At 44.6% G+C, this 18,294-nt stretch overlaps 1 protein-coding gene across 1 annotated transcript in view; it reads right to left on the minus strand.

Moving 5' to 3' along the window:
• Positions 1-12,718: 12,718 nt before the first annotated feature.
• LOC146866268 (alcohol dehydrogenase 1-like) overlaps positions 12,719-18,294 on the minus strand; it is a 355,353-nt gene continuing 349,777 nt past the window's right edge. The window contains exon 9 of the mRNA XM_085635163.1: positions 12,719-13,219. Coding sequence (XP_085491289.1) covers positions 13,195-13,219 — 25 coding nt within the window. The 3' untranslated portion in view covers positions 12,719-13,194. The remainder of the gene's footprint in view (positions 13,220-18,294) is intronic.

Consider the following 18,294-nt stretch of genomic DNA (forward strand, 5'->3'; position numbering starts at 1 on the left):
ATACACCCACACACAAACACAATCATCACCCATTAAAAACGTTTATTTTCACTAATAACACATGCTTAATTGGGTCATGCACATACTGAAAAGCAGGAGAATCGGGCCTGATCTGATTTAGGATTTTGTGGACGGATACACTGTCACTAGTGTGACCTATATCCTGTGTGCCTTATTCCAAGTTTATTGTATGCTAATACACTTGTAATACAGCGAACAGGATGTTAGTCGTATTTGTGACAGAGTACCTGTCCAAATTCTAAATCGGATATTTGGAGGCTTATTCAGAATATAGAGGATAGGGTGCTTTTCTACAGGTGTGGTGGAGTTTTCATTAAAAAAACTCTTGGGCTTGCTCTTGGATAGATTAGGATGACCTGGATCCTAGGCTGGCTCCACTGGTGGAAGCCATTGCCTGCTGCCCATCGGTGATTGGCCATCAGTCAATGGACATTAGGTCAGACACACTATTGAAGGCTGGCGTTCTGACCTCTTTCTTTTCCTATCTGGGACCGCCAGGTAAATCCCGGCTCTTTCAAGAAGGAAAACATAAAAATGACCATCACAGGATGGGCAAAATCTCCCAGCTTGTAAGGGATATATTTTTTTGTTTTTCTAAAACAAACTTTAGCTATGGCAGTTTGTTTTGGAAAAACAAAACACTTTGCCGAGCAGCCACAATAAACATGGCCTCTACTCAGTGAGCTACAGTGCCTTCAGGGAAGTACTGTAACTTTGCCAAGGAGCACAGACATCTGTCGGGCAGGCGTTAATGTCTAAATATGGTGAGATTCTCTTCAAAGTCTAGTAAGTCCATTTATTACCGTCTATATCTAAAGGAACAATACCTGTACAAGACATGCGCAGCTTGATGTTGATCTACATAGTTGTATGAATCTTTCTGATCCTTCTGTGGGTCACTAGGCATTGAAATGTTTTCCGTGTATGCACGGGTACTTGTAAATGTGTATCTGTGTGACAAACTGGTAACATTGTGTGCCTGCATTAGGGGCCCTATGTGCTGGGAAAATGTTGTGTCTGCATTAGTGGCACTATATGTGTGCATTTATATGTGTAATGTACAAAAAGCCAGAAATGTTGTTTTTTATCAGGGTTTACTTTCTTTACTTCAAAATATTTTGAGTCCCACTCCCTTTTCAAACCCAGCGATGAAACGTATTTTTTCATTTTAAATTCATTTACTGTGACTACTTTTTCTTTTGACTTTCTTACTTTCTTTTTCATTAGAAAGGGCTCCTCTTTAGCATAGCACTTTTATAGACGAAATTAAACATATATTTAGGGACTTAATTATTCATATTTTCTCCGTGTGGAACCTCCCAGTTCCTGGTCCAGGGCCAAAATTGTGATTTTTGCCAAAAAGGGGAACCCCCCAGAACAGTTAGGATCATACCGTCCAATAACCCTTATAAATGCTGATTCTAAAATATACTCCAAAATCTTGGCAAATCGAATTGCACCCATAATACATAATGTTATCGTTAAAAGCCAGCACAGCTTTGTTCCTGGAAGGTCAACGATAAATCATATCCAGAGGGTTATTACACTCTCTGACGGAACAGAAATTACTGGGGACCCTATGGTCCTGATCCTTCTGGATGCAGAGAAGGCTTTTGATAGGGTCTCCTGGCAGTTTCTCTGGAAAGCAATGGCGATGATGGGATTTCGAATCAAGTTTATTCAGGCGATACAAAAAATGTATAATAATCCTAGGGCTGTTGTATCTGTCAATGGAAGCCTAACTAAGGAACTCGCCGTTTCCAGGGGAACTCGCCAGGGATGCCCTTGCTCGCCATTGCTCTTTGCAATATATATAGATTTTTTTATTCGCTATTTGGAGAAAAACAATCATATAACCCCCATTATATCACAAGGGTATTGTAAGGATCTTACCCGGTCAGAGTTCCGCAGGGGTGTCATGCAACACCAAGTCCCAATGTAGAGAAAGTCCCAACCCTCCACCTCCCTCTCTGCCTCTATCAAGCCCTAGAGCACAGAGGTGGCGGCGGAAAGAAGGGGAACAAAACAAGGATAAAAGGGGAAACACAGGACTGTGGTCTTCTTCCTTCTGCTGTGTCTTTATGCAACTGTGGTTATGTTCGTGAAACAGTGATCTGTGAATGTGAAAAAAGAACAATATAAGTGACTCTACAAACCTATAAAGACCCTAAGACCCCCACCCCTTGTGTAGTTATGCCTATCAGAATACCTAACGGCTAGAGGCCCTCCGCTACCTATGGAGATGCACAGGAGATCAGAAGAGGTCAAGCAAAGGCAAGGCAAGTCGTAATCTGCTACTGGAGTGGATGCAGTTCGACCCTACAACATAAGAAGGACTCAATATAACAGTTCATCAGCTGAAAGTCTAAAGAATCCCAAAGTCCCTCCCCACTTGTCTTACTTGGAGAATCCGGGGGAAAATCACAGTAGACACAAGGCACCTGGAGAGGCTTCTTCGTGTAGATTCCAGACACATCAGCAGGAGAAGTGCACGTAAAGAAGGAGGGGAGAATCTGGCACTCGCTGGAGGTAAGCCTACCACAGGGATAAATGGTAGGACCACAACTGGCCTCGAAGATGGGGGGAGACAGGGCAGAGACACCCGGCCGGCCCGCGGGACAAAATCCGGCAAGGTGGGCGGAGCGCTCTGGTCCCTGTGAGCTCGGATCCCAAAACAGGAAAGTATCCGGAAGGACGGGGCAAAAAGAAAGAGAACAGCGGTACCGCAAAATATACAACAGAGCTCTGCTGGCCGAGAAAAAACACTCAGCAATACGTCCGAATAACGGACTGTCCGATTCGCTCTCCAAGAAAGAAGACGGAGAAGCAAGGAAAGATGAGATTCCAAAACGGACGCCGAAGCGCCCACGCAACAGGAACCCGGAAGCAGGAACAGGAAGTTCATGGAACAGCCTGGGGCAAACACTAGAACGCGAAGCCCCGAGCCTTCCGAATGGCAGGCTTTTCTACTGGCCTGCCGCCATCGCGCGTGCGCGATAGCCAGACGCTGCAGATGGTTCGTCACCAGAGGAGGAGTGGTCGCGGCAAGCATGACAGTACACCCCCCCTAACGCACCCCCCACGGGTTTGGGTTTCTGAGGATGTCGTCTGTGGAACAATCGTATCAAGCGAGGAGCATGCACCTGGCTGGCAGGTTCCCAGGTGCGATCTTCAATGCCATACCCCTTCCAATGTATCAAGTATTGTAGACGGCGTCTACTCCGTCGGGAGTCAACAATGGATTCTACCTCATATTCTTCTCCCCCGTCAACCAATACCGGAGGAGGGTGAGCTGGTAAACGAGTACCGGGTTCCACAGGTTTCAGGAGGGAGACATGGAAAACAGGGTGTACCTTGATGGTTTCAGGGAGTGTTAGTTCCATAACCACAGGATTGATGACTCTAGAGATCGGGTATGGTCCAAGGAACTTAGGTTTAAATTTACAGGACCCCTTCAATGGAATGTATTTGGTAGACAACCATACCTCATCGCCCTCCTTATAGTCTGGTTCTAACTGTCTATGGCGATCTGCTCCTTTTTTGTACGCTTCCTTTGCTTGTTCTAAGTTTGACTGTGTCAGCTGGTGTATACGGTGGATTTCTTGAACGAAGTCACTAACTGCTGGTGCGTTACAAGAGGAGGCTCTAGGTGATAGAAAAGCCTTTGGATGATAACCATGTGAACAAAAAAAAGGAGTGTACTTCGTGGATGCATGTTGGCTGTTATTATATGCGAACTCCGCCACCCATACCATCTTATCCCACTCGCTGCGTGAGTGTAAAGACTGACTTCGCACGTACTGCTCAAAACACTGGTTGACCCTTTCGGTCTGCCCGTCTGTCTGCGGATGATGGCTAGAGGACAGTCTCACATCAATCTGCAGTAAGGAGCATAGCTGTCGCCAGAATCGAGAGACAAACTGGGCACCCCTATCTGAAATTACCACAGAGGGGAATCCGTGTAACCTGATCACATGCTGTAAGAAAACAGTGGCTAGTTCTGCTGCAGTGGGTAATCCCTTCAGGGGGATGAAGTGTGCCATCTTCGTAAACAAATCCACCACCACCAACAAAGTGTTAAAGCCCTTGATAGTAGGGGGAAGTTCCACTATGAAATCTAAAGACACCGTGTGCCAAGGGAAAGGAGGTGTGGGTAAGGGTTGGAGTAACCCAGAGGGGTGTTGCCGCGACACCTTGCTTTGAGCGCATACATGACAGGTCTTAACGTATTGTTCAGTATCCTTGCCCAGGGTAGACCACCAAAAGCGGCGTCGTACATTATCCAAAGTCTTTTTAAGTCCGGGATGACCGGCCAAGGGATGGGAATGACACCACTCTAAAGCTTGTTCCTGTAAGGCATGTGTAGGTAATACTAGCCCTCCCTGTACATATATGACCCCTTCTCTAGTCTCATACTCTGTGGTCTTAATCAACTCCTGCCCCTCGGGACCTTGCTGTTCCCTCACGACTTCCGAAAGGAAGTCGTTCTCGGATAAGGCTCCTATGATCTTGTCTGGCGGGATGATCAAGGGAGGTTCTGCCTTCTCTTCTGGTATTTCAAACCCTAAGCGAGACATAGCATCCGCTTTACCGTTCTTTCTACCCGCCCGGTACTGTATAGTGAAGTCATACTCACTAAAGAACTGTGCCCAACGGAGCTGTCTCATGGAAAGGGCCTTAGCTGATCGTAGAAATTGCAAATTACGATGATCTGTATATACAGTCACCGTATGTTTGGTTCCCAGTAGGTATTGCCGCCACTCTTCAAAGGCTTTTTTAATAGCTAACAACTCCTTGTCTCCCACTGCATAGTTGACTTCTGCAGGGGTTAGTTTGTGTGAAAAAAAGGCTACTGGATGCAATTCTCCTGAGTGTCTATCTGCTTGTGAGAGTACCCCACCTACTGCGACCTGTGACGCATCAGCCTCCAACACAAAAGGATAACTCGGGTCTGGATGTTGCAGTACTGGAGCTCGGGTGAAGGCCTCCTTCAGGGTTTGAAACGCTTTATCGGCTTCGGTTGACCAAATGAACGGGACCCCTTTTCTGAGTAGTTGCGTTATAGGGGCTACTAATCTGGAAAAGCCGTTGATAAAGCGCCGATAAAAATTGGCAAAACCGATGAATCGCTGAATGTCTTTGATCTTTTGAGGAGCCGGCCACCTTGTAATGGCCTCCACCTTTTGTGGATCCATTCGCAACCCCTTGGGAGAGATTATATACCCCAAAAAGGGAACTGATTGTACATGAAATGTACATTTTTCCAATTTGCAGTACAATTGATTGTCCTGCAAGCGCTGTAGAACCTGTCGTACATGTGAGATGTGTTCTTGTACAGACTGTGAAAAGATCAGCAAATCGTCGATATAGGCGATTACACAATTATCTAACAGGTCTTTTAGCACCTCATTTATAAAGAATTGGAAAGCAGAGGGCGCGTTGCAAAGCCCAAAGGGCATTACCAAGTATTCAAACAGTCCATACTTGGTACAGAAAGCCGTCTTCCACTCATCCCCCTCTGCTACCTGCACCAAATGATATGCCCCCCGTAAGTCCAATTTTGTGAATACACGGGCATCTTTTACTCTGTCTAGGAGGGCGGAGATGAGTGGAAGAGGGTATCTGTTCTTGATGGTTATTTTATTTAATGCCCTATAGTCAATGCAACAGCGTAGACCCCCTTCCCGTTTGGGAATGAAGAACAGAGAAGAAGAGGCCGGTGATTTGGAGGGTCGGATGAACCCTAAGGAAAGCATGTTGTCTAAATATTCCCGTAAATACAGGTTTTCCTTTTCCGTCAAGGAATAGACACGACTGAACGGTATCTTGGCTCCTGCTTGAAGGTCTATACGACAGTCATAGGGTCTGTGAGGCGGCAAGGAAGTGGCCTCCTTGGGGTCAAAAATAGCGTTTAAGTCTTGGTAAACCTTAGGCACCTCTTCTTTGTTCCCAGTACTTCTACTCTCTTGGTTTTGACTAACAGCCAGGGTGTGTGCCTTGCAACATTCTGGTCGAAACTGTAAAGTGGCCTTATGCCAATCTATAAGAGGATTATGTTTCCTTAACCAGGGTAGGCCTAAGAGAACAGGAAACTGAGGCGACTGAATAAGATCGAATTCCACCTGCTCCACATGATTGGTTTCTAGGAGAACTCTGATGGGTTCGGTCTTCTGTGTTATGGGCCCTGATTTTAACACACTCCCATCTATAGTGGTGACCGTCTCTCCATACCCCTTGTCCTGGGGCTGAATGCGGTGTTCCTGAGCCCATGTTATATCCATAAAGTTCCCTGAAGCCCCAGAGTCCAGCATGATTTGGGTTTCAGCCTGTCCTTGTTTCCATACCAAATCAGCAGGGACAAAAAAATGACCAGAGGAAAATGTGATAGGGTCGGAAGAAGAGACACTTAATCCAGATGTACCCGAAGTCCTTGTCTCACAGGTCTCCGGGCTTCCTAGTTTTCCGACTTCTTGCCTGACACTGGTTTGGTGGGACAGGCCCTCAAAAAATGTCCCGCCTTCCCACAATATAAACAGAGCCGGTTTTCTCGCCGTCGGCGTCTCTCGTCCGGGGTTAAAGGTCCTCTCACTATACCGATCTGCATCGGTTCTGCTTCTTCTACTGTAGAAGGGACTTCAGGTCTTTTCTCCCTTATTGTTACTACCCGAACCTCTGTTTTACCTCCTCTCTCCTTCTTACGTTCCTGCAGGCGGTGATCAATCTGCACTGCCAGATCAATGAGGTCCTTACAGGAACGGGGAAGGTCCACTATCTGAGACAAGGCGTCTTTGATCTCGTCCCTCAGGCCCCTATAGAACAATGTACCACGTTTCTCCTCGGGCCAGTCTGCCTCAACTACTAACTTCTGAAAGGAAGAAATATAGGTGGCTATCTCATTAGTTCCTTGTTTTAAGGAAAGCAATTCCGTATCGGCTGTGAGAGTATATGTGTGTTTATCAAATAACTTTCTGAATTCGTTCTTGAAAGCCCCATAGTTCTGTAAAAGAGGGTCGTCTCGGTCTATTAATGGAATTGCCCAATTTGCAGCAGACCCCCCGAGGTATGATATCACAAACGCTACTTTAGCCTGATCTGTGGGGAAACAGGGGGCTTTACAAGTGAAATGCAGTTGACACTGGCTGATGAACGTGGCAAATTTGGAGGAATCGCCCGTAAACCTCTCAGGAGGGGCGAGAGGAATGGACGGAGGAGTATGGACCTGTATAGTGGGTGCGGAGTCACTAGCATGGCCTTCCCCCTGCCTCTCCCTCTGTATAGAATTTACTCGCAGTGCCAACGCCTGGGTCTCTGCCTGAAGATTCCCAATCATGTTGGCGAGATCCGCCAATGTTACGTGTTGTTGCTCCATGACGCCCGGGCAGAACACACCACGTGGGCTTCGCGTTCTGTAAGGATCTTACCCGGTCAGAGTTCCGCAGGGGCGTCATGCAACACCAAGTCCCAATGTAGAGAAAGTCCCAACCCTCCACCTCCCTCTCTGCCTCTATCAAGCCCTAGAGCACAGAGGTGGCGGCGGAAAGAAGGGGAACAAAACAAGGATAAAAGGGGAAACACAGGACTGTGGTCTTCTTCCTTCTGCTGTGTCTTTATGCAACTGTGGTTATGTTCGTGAAACAGTGATCTGTGAATGTGAAAAAAGAACAATATAAGTGACTCTACAAACCTATAAAGACCCTAAGACCCCCACCCCTTGTGTAGTTATGCCTATCAGAATACCTAACGGCTAGAGGCCCTCCGCTACCTATGGAGATGCACAGGAGATCAGAAGAGGTCAAGCAAAGGCAAGGCAAGTCGTAATCTGCTACTGGAGTGGATGCAGTTCGACCCTACAACATAAGAAGGACTCAATATAACAGTTCATCAGCTGAAAGTCTAAAGAATCCCAAAGTCCCTCCCCACTTGTCTTACTTGGAGAATCCGGGGGAAAATCACAGTAGACACAAGGCACCTGGAGAGGCTTCTTCGTGTAGATTCCAGACACATCAGCAGGAGAAGTGCACGTAAAGAAGGAGGGGAGAATCTGGCACTCGCTGGAGGTAAGCCTACCACAGGGATAAATGGTAGGACCACAACTGGCCTCAAAGATGGGGGGAGACAGGGCAGAGACACCCGGCCGGCCCGCGGGACAAAATCCGGCAAGGTGGGCGGAGCGCTCTGGTCCCTGTGAGCTCGGATCCCAAAACAGGAAAGTATCCGGAAGGACGGGGCAAAAAGAAAGAGAACAGCGGTACCGCAAAATATACAACAGAGCTCTGCTGGCCGAGAAAAAACACTCAGCAATACGTCCGAATAACGGACTGTCCGATTCGCTCTCCAAGAAAGAAGACGGAGAAGCAAGGAAAGATGAGATTCCAAAACGGACGCCGAAGCGTCCGCGCAACAGGAACCCGGAAGCAGGAACAGGAAGTTCATGGAACAGCCTGGGGCAAACACTAGAACGCGAAGCCCCGAGCCTTCCGAATGGCAGGCTTTTCTACTGGCCTGCCGCCATCGCGCGTGCGCGATAGCCAGACGCTGCAGATGGTTCGTCACCAGAGGAGGAGTGGTCGCGGCAAGCATGACAGGTATGCAACAAAAACATTAGCATATGCTGATGATATTGCTATAGTTACTGCTGACCCCATAGTAGCAATGCTGACCATTGAGGCCGAGGCCAGGAAATTTGGGCTGGTCTCTGGCTACGCGCTAAATCAAGGAAAGACACAAATTGTTTTAAATCAAAAAATTGTGATGGATGATCCTAGGGTGGTGAAGGGAGTGACATATTTGGGTGTCACAATTTCTTCCAAATTAGAGGAAGTTGTGGATTTAAATCTTAAGCCACTACTGAATACGATGCAAAAGGATCTACGACGGTTAGACAATCTCCACCTGTCCATTATTGGAAGAGCAAATGCAATTAAAATGGTGTACTTTCCCAAAATATTATATTTATTCAGGGCAGTTTGCCTAGAGTTTTCTAACCAGTTGTTTACAGTAATGGAACGTACTTTTTCTAGATTTATATGGTCATACGCCCAACCCCGTCATGCATATAAATATCTTACCCTTCCTAAGGACAGAGGTGGGTTATCACTCCCCAACTTAAGGAGATATTAGTGGTCATGTGTACTATTATACAGTAAGGAATTATTACAAGGGGGGAATAACACAGAGGTACATACCGCTTCAATTTTTCAGCTATTGGTGGGGAATTCCTGCTATGGCTACTTTTGGAGGCACATACACGATAGATACCATAAAAAGGTCAAATTTAAGACTCTTTATAGTTGTTTTAAGGTATGGAAGGCTGTAAAAAAAATGTTAGGAATAGGACGATTCTCATTTTACACCCCGGTACTAAATAACCCAATTCTTCCACCAACAATCTTTAAAGATAACTGCGTTAACAAATGGCATAACCTGGGAATAACACAACTAGGGGATTTTTATCAGGGGATTAAATCTTTTGATGTTTTGAAGGGAGAATTTGGTTTAGACTGGCGGGATTTTTTCAAATATCTCCAGATTAGGGCCTTCCTAACTCACAAATCTGGAGCAAGAACACTTTGGGAAGAATCTACTGTAGTAGAAACAATTATACATTCTAAGAAAAATTCGATTGGTGGAGTTTATGTGTCACTGTTGGACATGCTCCCTGATGATCTAGATAAAATGGCTATGAGGTGGCAAAGTAAACTCGAGATTTCTAAAGAAGGATTCTTATACTCCTATCAGTTAGCTCAAACTACTCTTATTTCTACTAAACTTCAGGCACAATTTTATAAAACCTGCTTTTTTCTCTATTATACACCTGAAAAGATTGGAAAATGGGGGATTGGTAATGGGACATGCTGTCCGAGATGCAACCTTTTTAAAGCAGACTCCATCCATATCTTTGCCTCCTGACCAGTGTTAATACCTCTGAAACAAGATATAGAGAGGTTCTTATCCTCTGTTCTCCACAGAAAGGTTGTCTTGTCACCAGAGGCAATGGTACTTGGGGTGGAAGATTCAGATAAACTCGAGAACGGTCACGATCTTATATTTGTTGCAATGGCCGTTTGGCGGCTATGCATAGCATCGGCTTGGCTAGACCCGCTACCACCTACTTCTCAACAGTGGCTAGCTAGGCTTTTAGCGGTGCATAATATCGAGATAGCTATATATAAGCGGGAAGGCAGAAGGCGACGTGAAAGGGGCATGAAAATCTGATCTCCTCTCACACTTTGGCGAGATTTACACCTGTCCATTATTGGAAGAGCAAATGCAATTAAAATGGTGTACTTTCCCAAGATATTATATTTATTCAGGGCAGTTTGCCTAGAGTTTTCTAACCAGTTGTTTACAGTAATGGAACGTACTTTTTCTAGATTTATATGGTCAAACGCCCAACCCCGTCAGGCATATAAATATCTTACCCTTCCTAAGGACAGAGGTGGGTTATCACTCCCCAACTTAAGGAGATATTAGTGGTCATGTGTACTATTATACAGTAAGGAATTATCACAAGGGGGGAATAACACAGAGGTACATACCGCTTCAATTTTTCAGCTATTGGTGGGGAATTCCTGCTATGGCTACTTTTGGAGGCACATACACGATAGATACCATAAAAAGGTCAAATTTAAGACTCTTTATAGTTGTTTTAAGGTATGGAAGGCTGTAAAAAAAATGTTAGGAATAGGACGATTCTCATTTTACACCCCGGTACTAAATAACCCAATTCTTCCACCAACAATCTTTAAAGATAACTGCGTTAACAAATGGTATAACCTGGGAATAACACAACTAGGGGATTTTTATCAGGGGATTAAATCTTTTGATGTTTTGAAGGGAGAATTTGGTTTAGACTGGCGGGATTTTTTCAAATATCTCCAGATTAGGGCCTTCCTAACTCACAAATCTGGAGCAAGAACACTTTGGGAAGAATCTACTGTAGTAGAAACAATTATACATTCTAAGAAACATTCGATTGGTGGAGTTTATGTGACACTGTTGGACATGCTCCCTGATGATCTAGATAAAATGGCTATGAGGTGGCAAAGTAAACTCGAGATTTCTAAAGAAGGATTCTTATACTCCTATCAGTTAGCTCAAACTACTCTTATTTCTACTAAACTTCAGGCACAATTTTATAAAACCTGCTTTTTTCTCTATTATACACCTGAAAAGAATGGAAAATGGGGGATTGGTAATGGGACATGCTGTCCGAGATGCAACCTATTTAAAGCAGACTCCATCCATATCTTTGCCTCCTGCCCAGTGTTAATACCTCTGAAACAAGATATAGAGAGGTTCTTATCCTCTGTTCTCCACAGAAAGGTTGTCTTGTCACCAGAGGCAATGGTACTTGGGGTGGAAGATTCAGATAAACTCGAGAACGGTCACGATCTTATATTTGTTGCAATGGCCGTTTGGCGGCTATGCATAGCATCGGCTTGGCTAGACCCGCTACCACCAACTTCTCAACAGTGGCTAGCTAGGCTTTTAGCGGTGCATAATATCGAGATAGCTATATATAAGCGGAAAGGCAGAAGGCGACGTGAAAGGGGCATGAAATTCTGATCTCCTCTCACACTTTGGCGAGATTTACAAATCTGATGTATTATCAATGCTGTAATGTATTTATGTTATTGTTTTAATTGGTTTTTTGTGAAGCATGGAATATATTTTGCAAAATTTCCCATAATGCTTATTTAAATATGACAAACACAATGTAAAGTCCATGATGTTAATGTACAGAATGTCTACCTGTCCGGGGGGGAAATAAATATGTTAAAATCAATAAAAAATTATAAAAAAAAAAAAGGAAAGGGCTCCTCTGGTAGGCTAATAAAAAGGCTGATGCATAAGGATAAGGACATTTTTGATGATAGCAATCATGTGCTGTGAGATCACCGCTAGAATTTGTTAATGCGTGAAGAGACATAGGGCCTCATTACGATGGTGGTGGGACCGCCACCGTCAGGCTGTCGGTGCTGGTCCCACCGCCATCGCACCATGCTCGTCTGCCTGCTGCGTTATGATGCCGGCAGGATGGGGGACGGTCGGAGAGACGGACTGCCATGGATCCAAAGGGCTCAAGGAGTCTGTCTGACCATCGGAGGGACCGTAATCCATAAATGGGGTCCACCCTTGCATCTGGACCTCCGATATTGGCCCTTATCCCTGCACCACTGCCACATAGTGCAGGGATGTGTAAAATGTGTTTATTTTGTACTGCGGCGTGTGCTGCAGCCTGCACCACATGCCGCAATACAAAATTTACACATTGCGATGCCTTGAAGACAGTCGCATCCTAATATCGATGGCAGGACCGCCAACAGCTAGTTGGGCGGTCCCATTCCTGACAGGATGGCGGTCGGATGAAAGTCCGACCGCCATGATAATGAAGCCCATATTTACAGATACATATGTTGAGTATATTTATAGATACATTTGGTGAGTAGATTTACAAATACATTTGGTGAGTATTTTCAACATCTATGGAACATACTAAAAGGCAATGCCCAATATTTAGATAGTAAATGATGCTGGGACTGAAAATAAATTTACAGGATCTAAATGCTACTAATTTCACGAGATAAAGAATTGAGACACAGGAAGGTAATGTGGTATGCACGTGTGCGTGTGTTTGTGCATCGGTCCATGGGTGTTCAGAACTCAGATGTAATGACGCAAAGATAACAACAACTGCGGTGTCCTCAATATGTCAAGTCTTTATTACAATGAATTATAATTTTAATTGCACATTTTTTGTCACAGACCATAAATTAAATACATATTTTCTTTACCAAATCATTCATAGCACAGCATAATAAACATATCCACGCATGTTTGCAATTCTTATCTTCACCTTCTTTAGTGTTGTGAAATGTAAAGGGGTAAGATGATTGGTTACGTAGGACATAAGCATTAAATGTTACTATTTTGTTTATTCAAAGCTTTCAGATTGAAATGTATTTAAACACTAACCATTTGCACCATAGTCGCAAGGTTCTTATTTTGTCTGATTCTCATAGATAATGCACTGTTCTTCTATTCATGTCAATACCTTTTGTAACAAATTAATGTGACTGAGACCAGGATCTTCCATTCAATACAAGCAATAGAAAATCGAATCTTGAGAAGAAGCAGGTTTTTGCTCCCTGTGTTTCCAGTGATGGAGTTTCAAAATGTCAGGACAGTGCGGATACTGTGAACGAAAATGAAAGTTATATGAATGGATTATATCTTACATTTTACTTCTACTCATTTCAGACTGATACTAGGCTTTGAAATATGTAAAAGACTGAACTTGGAAATGAATCATTGCAGATTATTTTAGATTTGGCAGAGGTCATGTTAGCAGCTGATGCATTTATGCAGTGTAAGTAAATCACAGCAATTATTGAACACCATTTTAAACACATAGAGGACAGAAGGATAGCCCAAAATACATTGGTAAACATTTGTTATTTTAGCACCGTGATAACCTTCAAGGTGAATTTGCGCCTAACGAATATACGGTATGTTATATTATGTTGTATCCTAAAATATCACATACTTATAGTTCGATTTTAATTTCCCAATATACTGACTTTTTCATTTCAGTGTTTATAAATATGTATCTTAAAATTCACCTAAAATATCAAATTGGCTCACAGTAACAGGCACATTGCAAAAGTAGCATAACAAATCTATCCTCTATAATGTAAGCCTCCAATGGAAATCTTTTGCTGTCGATGGAACATAGTCACTCAGTGCTGTAATGTTTGGGAGTTGGGAGCTTTTCACGTATTAGTTAAGTATTCTAATCTCGTTGTATGCTTTTTGCATTGTTTCTTCTCAGTCAGTCAGTCAAAAAAAGTCTTTATTCGATTCACATCATAAAAGACATTCTACACATATAAAATTTCTACTACAGTACAATTCATATACAATACAAAACAGACTCTAAAACCTTTAAAATATTACATAAAATAATACATTAAAAATAATCACTGCAAGTTAAAAAAATCCAATAAAGTGCAAATAGGGACGCGCCTTTTAGCCCAGGGACCAAAGAGAATACTAGTTTATGACAGCTAACAACGCAGATCACGATTTAAGTTTCCTAGCCCTAAGGATCCATGCCCAACTGATAAATTTTGCAATACCAATTACTATAGGTTTTGAGGTATCTGTTTTCAAGATTCTACTAGCAACCTGTGCAGAGCGGGTACTCATTAATCTGCAGGCAGGTCGAAGCCAGATACGTCTAGGGAGGTGGTAAATTGGGCAACAAAAAAGGAAGTGATCCATAGTTTCCGTCATGTCTGGACAAAAGGGGCATTTGTCACTACCAAGAGGACTCCAACTTTTGGTGAGTCCTCGCAGTGGTAGGGCACCCACTCTGAACTGGTGATACAGTTTGCGATCGAGAAACTTCAGGATAGTATCCCAGTAGTTTTCGTAGACAGGCTCGTCCTTAAAAACTAGGAAAGTAACAGTCATCGTGGGACCTATAGAGGAAGCACATCTCCTGTTCTTAATATAGCTCCAGTACGCATCCTTAAGGACCTTTTTTGCCGGGAAAACTTCAGTATCGGGGTTAGCCCATAGGTTACGCATCCCGAGATCAGACAACAGAGTTTTGATGCTAGACAACCAGGGAATCCTATGCGACCCCTCTAACCCTTTGATCTCCAAGAGGGCTTTTGCATAGTTAGTTAGTTCTGGTGTCGTCCACAGACGGCGCCAAAACGCCAGGGGTCTATACCCTGCCCGGTCCTCTATAGGCTGAATTCCCAGATCATATAGTAGGGGGATACGCGGGGTGGATTGGGGAAGCCCGATAGCTGACCGGAGGAATTTATTCTGGGCGGTCATCAGCTTAGACAAGTTATTGAAACCCCAAATTTCGGCTCCATATAGAATTGCAGGTAAAATCTTGGAGTCATAAATCTTCATGAGAGGAGCTATTGGTTTTGTTAATGAGTGTTTGTGCTCTTTCAGCAAAGCTCCTCCCAATTGAGCATGCTTGAGAGCGAGGAGATCCAGCTGGTGAGACCAGCTGCATGTCTCGCTAAAAGTGACCCCAAGATAAGTAAACACTGCCGTTTGGGATAAGTTGACACCACCCAGACATACCTCCGCCTTAACCCGCCGGGGCCCACGAAACACCATAAACTTGGTCTTCCCAACGTTTATCTCCAGCTCATGCTCACGGCAAAAGGTCTCGAAGCGAGACAGGGCCAGCTGCAGACCCTGTCTCGTCTTCGAGACCAAAAGGGTGTCATCCGCGAACATGAGCAGGGGAATCTTCATTCCTGCCAAGGTAGGTGCATCAGTAGGGCTGTTTAAGAAGTAGTCTACAACCCCATTGATAAATAATGAAAACAAGGTGGGAGCGAGTACGCACCCTTGTCGGACACCTTTGGAAACTTTGAATCTATCAGTCAGCTCCCCGGGTTTACCCCAACGGACACGGGCATACGTATTTTTGTGAATGGTGACAAGAAAAGAAACCAGTTCTTTTGGCATGCCCATATCCAAGAGTACTTTCCATAACTTGTCCCTCGGCACAAGGTCAAACGCAGACCTTAGGTCTACGAAAGCCGCATACAGCTTTCCTCCCCCCAGAAAAACAACTTTCCAGTACAGAAGTACTACCCTGAATACTTGGTCCAGGGTCCCAGTGTGTGATCGAAACCCTGCCTGAAGAGGAGACAACACATCCGAATCAGACATCCAGATTTGGATACGACCCAGGACGAGTCGAGCTATAATTTTTTGTACTGCGTCTATTAAACTAATAGGTCTATAATTGCCCGGGGCAGAGCGGTCGCCTTTCTTATAGATCGGCAATATCTCTGCCCCGAGCCACGAATCAGGGACAGCAGCACCACCCGCGAGGGCATTAGCCAGCAGGGTCAGATAAGGGATCCATGCATCTTGCTCCTGAATAAATAAATCGGCAGGGATACAGTCTGGTCCTGGAGCTTTGGCACTCTTGATTGATCGTAAGACTAGCTTAACTTCACCAGGGGAGAATTTTAATGTGTTTTCAACACCTGGGGGACAGAAGATCTGCTTGTCCAACGAATTGCCACCCTTAAACTGTTCCTCAAAATACGCTACCCACTGCTGAGGTTCTACTTGATTAGAGGGGCGGATATCTGAGGGGGAATTACCCCATTTAAGGAGATGCCAAAATTGGACCATGTTACGATTGTGGCATGCTTGATATAAATCCCTCCAACGATCTTCGTCCCAGTTTTGCTTGGCCTTAAATTGGGCGGTTTTGTAAGCAAGTCTACATTTTTGGATGGTAGAGAGAGAGCCAGATTTAATGGCCTCTTTCAGAGCACTTTGGGCCAGTCTACAATCCTTGTTGTACCACGTACATGGCTTCAACTCTTTACCCCTGCCAGTGGCAGGAGGACTTTTCACAAAAAAGGCTTTAAGCTCAGCAAAGAGTTTGTTATGGGTGTCCCGGATGTTATCCTTAATCAGATTTTGAGAATCCATTTGATTAAGTGAGGCCAGGGTACTGTTAATTAATTTTCTAATGGCCACTCGTGAAAATTCACAAGTGGCAATTTTCGGCCATCTCACCCTTCTGAGATCATTGGTAAGGATGACATCTATAGGGGAACAACCATCCGAGGGGGAGGGGGAGACTGCAAAGCTGTTATCCTTGATACACAGTGCAAGGGGGTTGTGGTCGCTCTCGACTCTACTTACTACCACCATGTCGTCTATGAGCGGCCACAAATCCAAACCGACTAATATGTAGTCAATTCGGCTCCCTGATCTCCCATTGTCAAATGTCATCTTCCCCATCCTATCGGATTTAGTTCGACCATTGACTGCTCTCATACCCTGATTTAAACATAAGCCCTTCATAAAGAGGGCAGCATGAGACCATTTGCTTACTGGTTCCAACTCCAACATGGGAACACCCCAAGTTGAGTCTTCTTCCTCGGTGAAGTCCCCATCGTCGACCCCCAAAGGCTCAAAACAAACATTAAAATCACCAGCCACAATCTTATTGGTGAGCATAGGAGCGGTCTCTAAATAATTTTCCAATAGATGGCATGTGGGAGAGCATTTGCCTCCCGGGAGACCTCTTACATAGATATTAATAATAAGGAGGTTGAGGCCGCTACGGGATTTAACCCTGATAATCAGAATATCGGGACTATCAATTGGAACCTCTGTCACGGTGACACCTTCACATTGCCGGACCCAGGTGGTTAAGCCCCCCATGGGTCTGCCTCTGTGACTCTTGCCAGCAGGTTTGTGAAAGTTCAGGAACCCTGTACGAAAGTGGGGAGACAAAGCCCAGGTCTCCTGAAATGCCCATATTCCAAACTCATCAACAAAATCGGCCCAATCAGGAATATCAAGCCTTGACCCCAGCCCTGCAATGTTCCAGGAGCCCATTTTTAGTAAAGACTTTTCAGCCCTGGTTCCATCTGTTTGACCTGGGACAGACTGGGGGACAATCGTTTCAACAGATGGTAACAAATTAAGACCAGATGAATTAATCAAACAGGAGCAATCTTTAGGGGAGGGTGACTTAATGATAATATCCTGGCTCAGATGACAAATCGAACCCATCAACCCTGGAGCAGGCACTGAGATGTGTAAGGAACCATCCATATGTCAATCATTATCCTCCAATGTAGAAAGAATTTCAAAGCGATTAAAGGACGCAATAGGCTTATCGAACCTAACGGGAAATGTTGGAAAGTTACAGTTATCCCGTAAGGGTTGTATAAAGCCTGGCCTATAAAAAAAACCCAGTGGAAGGATCTTAATTGAGTTAGGAGCTGGGGGAAGGTGATGGGCTACTTCCAGTATGTATTTAACTAGAGCAGGAGACTTAAAACTTAACACAACACAATCCCCTGGAAAAGACTTATAGGACTGACCAATCCATTTAATGCGCCTGACCATATTAAAATCGTCAAATAGGGCCTTGCTATTTCCAATTTTGGAGCTCAGATAATGGAGGGATGTGTTCTTAAGGTTGGACCAGTGTTCGTAAGACCCTTCCAAGAGGGGTGGAACGTTTGCCAAGATAATCGTATAAGGGGTGGCTTGGGGGGGAAGATGCAGGCTGATGGACTGTGGGGAAGGTCCTGCTCCCTCCCCCTCAGTGCCATCCTTGTTAACTAGCGGAGGGCGTCTTTGTCGGTCATGATGAGAATTGATACCCCTATCTGTAACAACTTCATGGCCAAGGACGGTATCATTCTCTTCCCCTATAGATTGTAGCAACGGCACAGCCCCTACAGGCCT

This window comes from Triturus cristatus, chromosome 2_1 (genome assembly GCF_964204655.1).
Source record: "Triturus cristatus chromosome 2_1, aTriCri1.1, whole genome shotgun sequence".
Taxonomy (NCBI): Eukaryota; Metazoa; Chordata; class Amphibia; order Caudata; family Salamandridae; genus Triturus; species Triturus cristatus.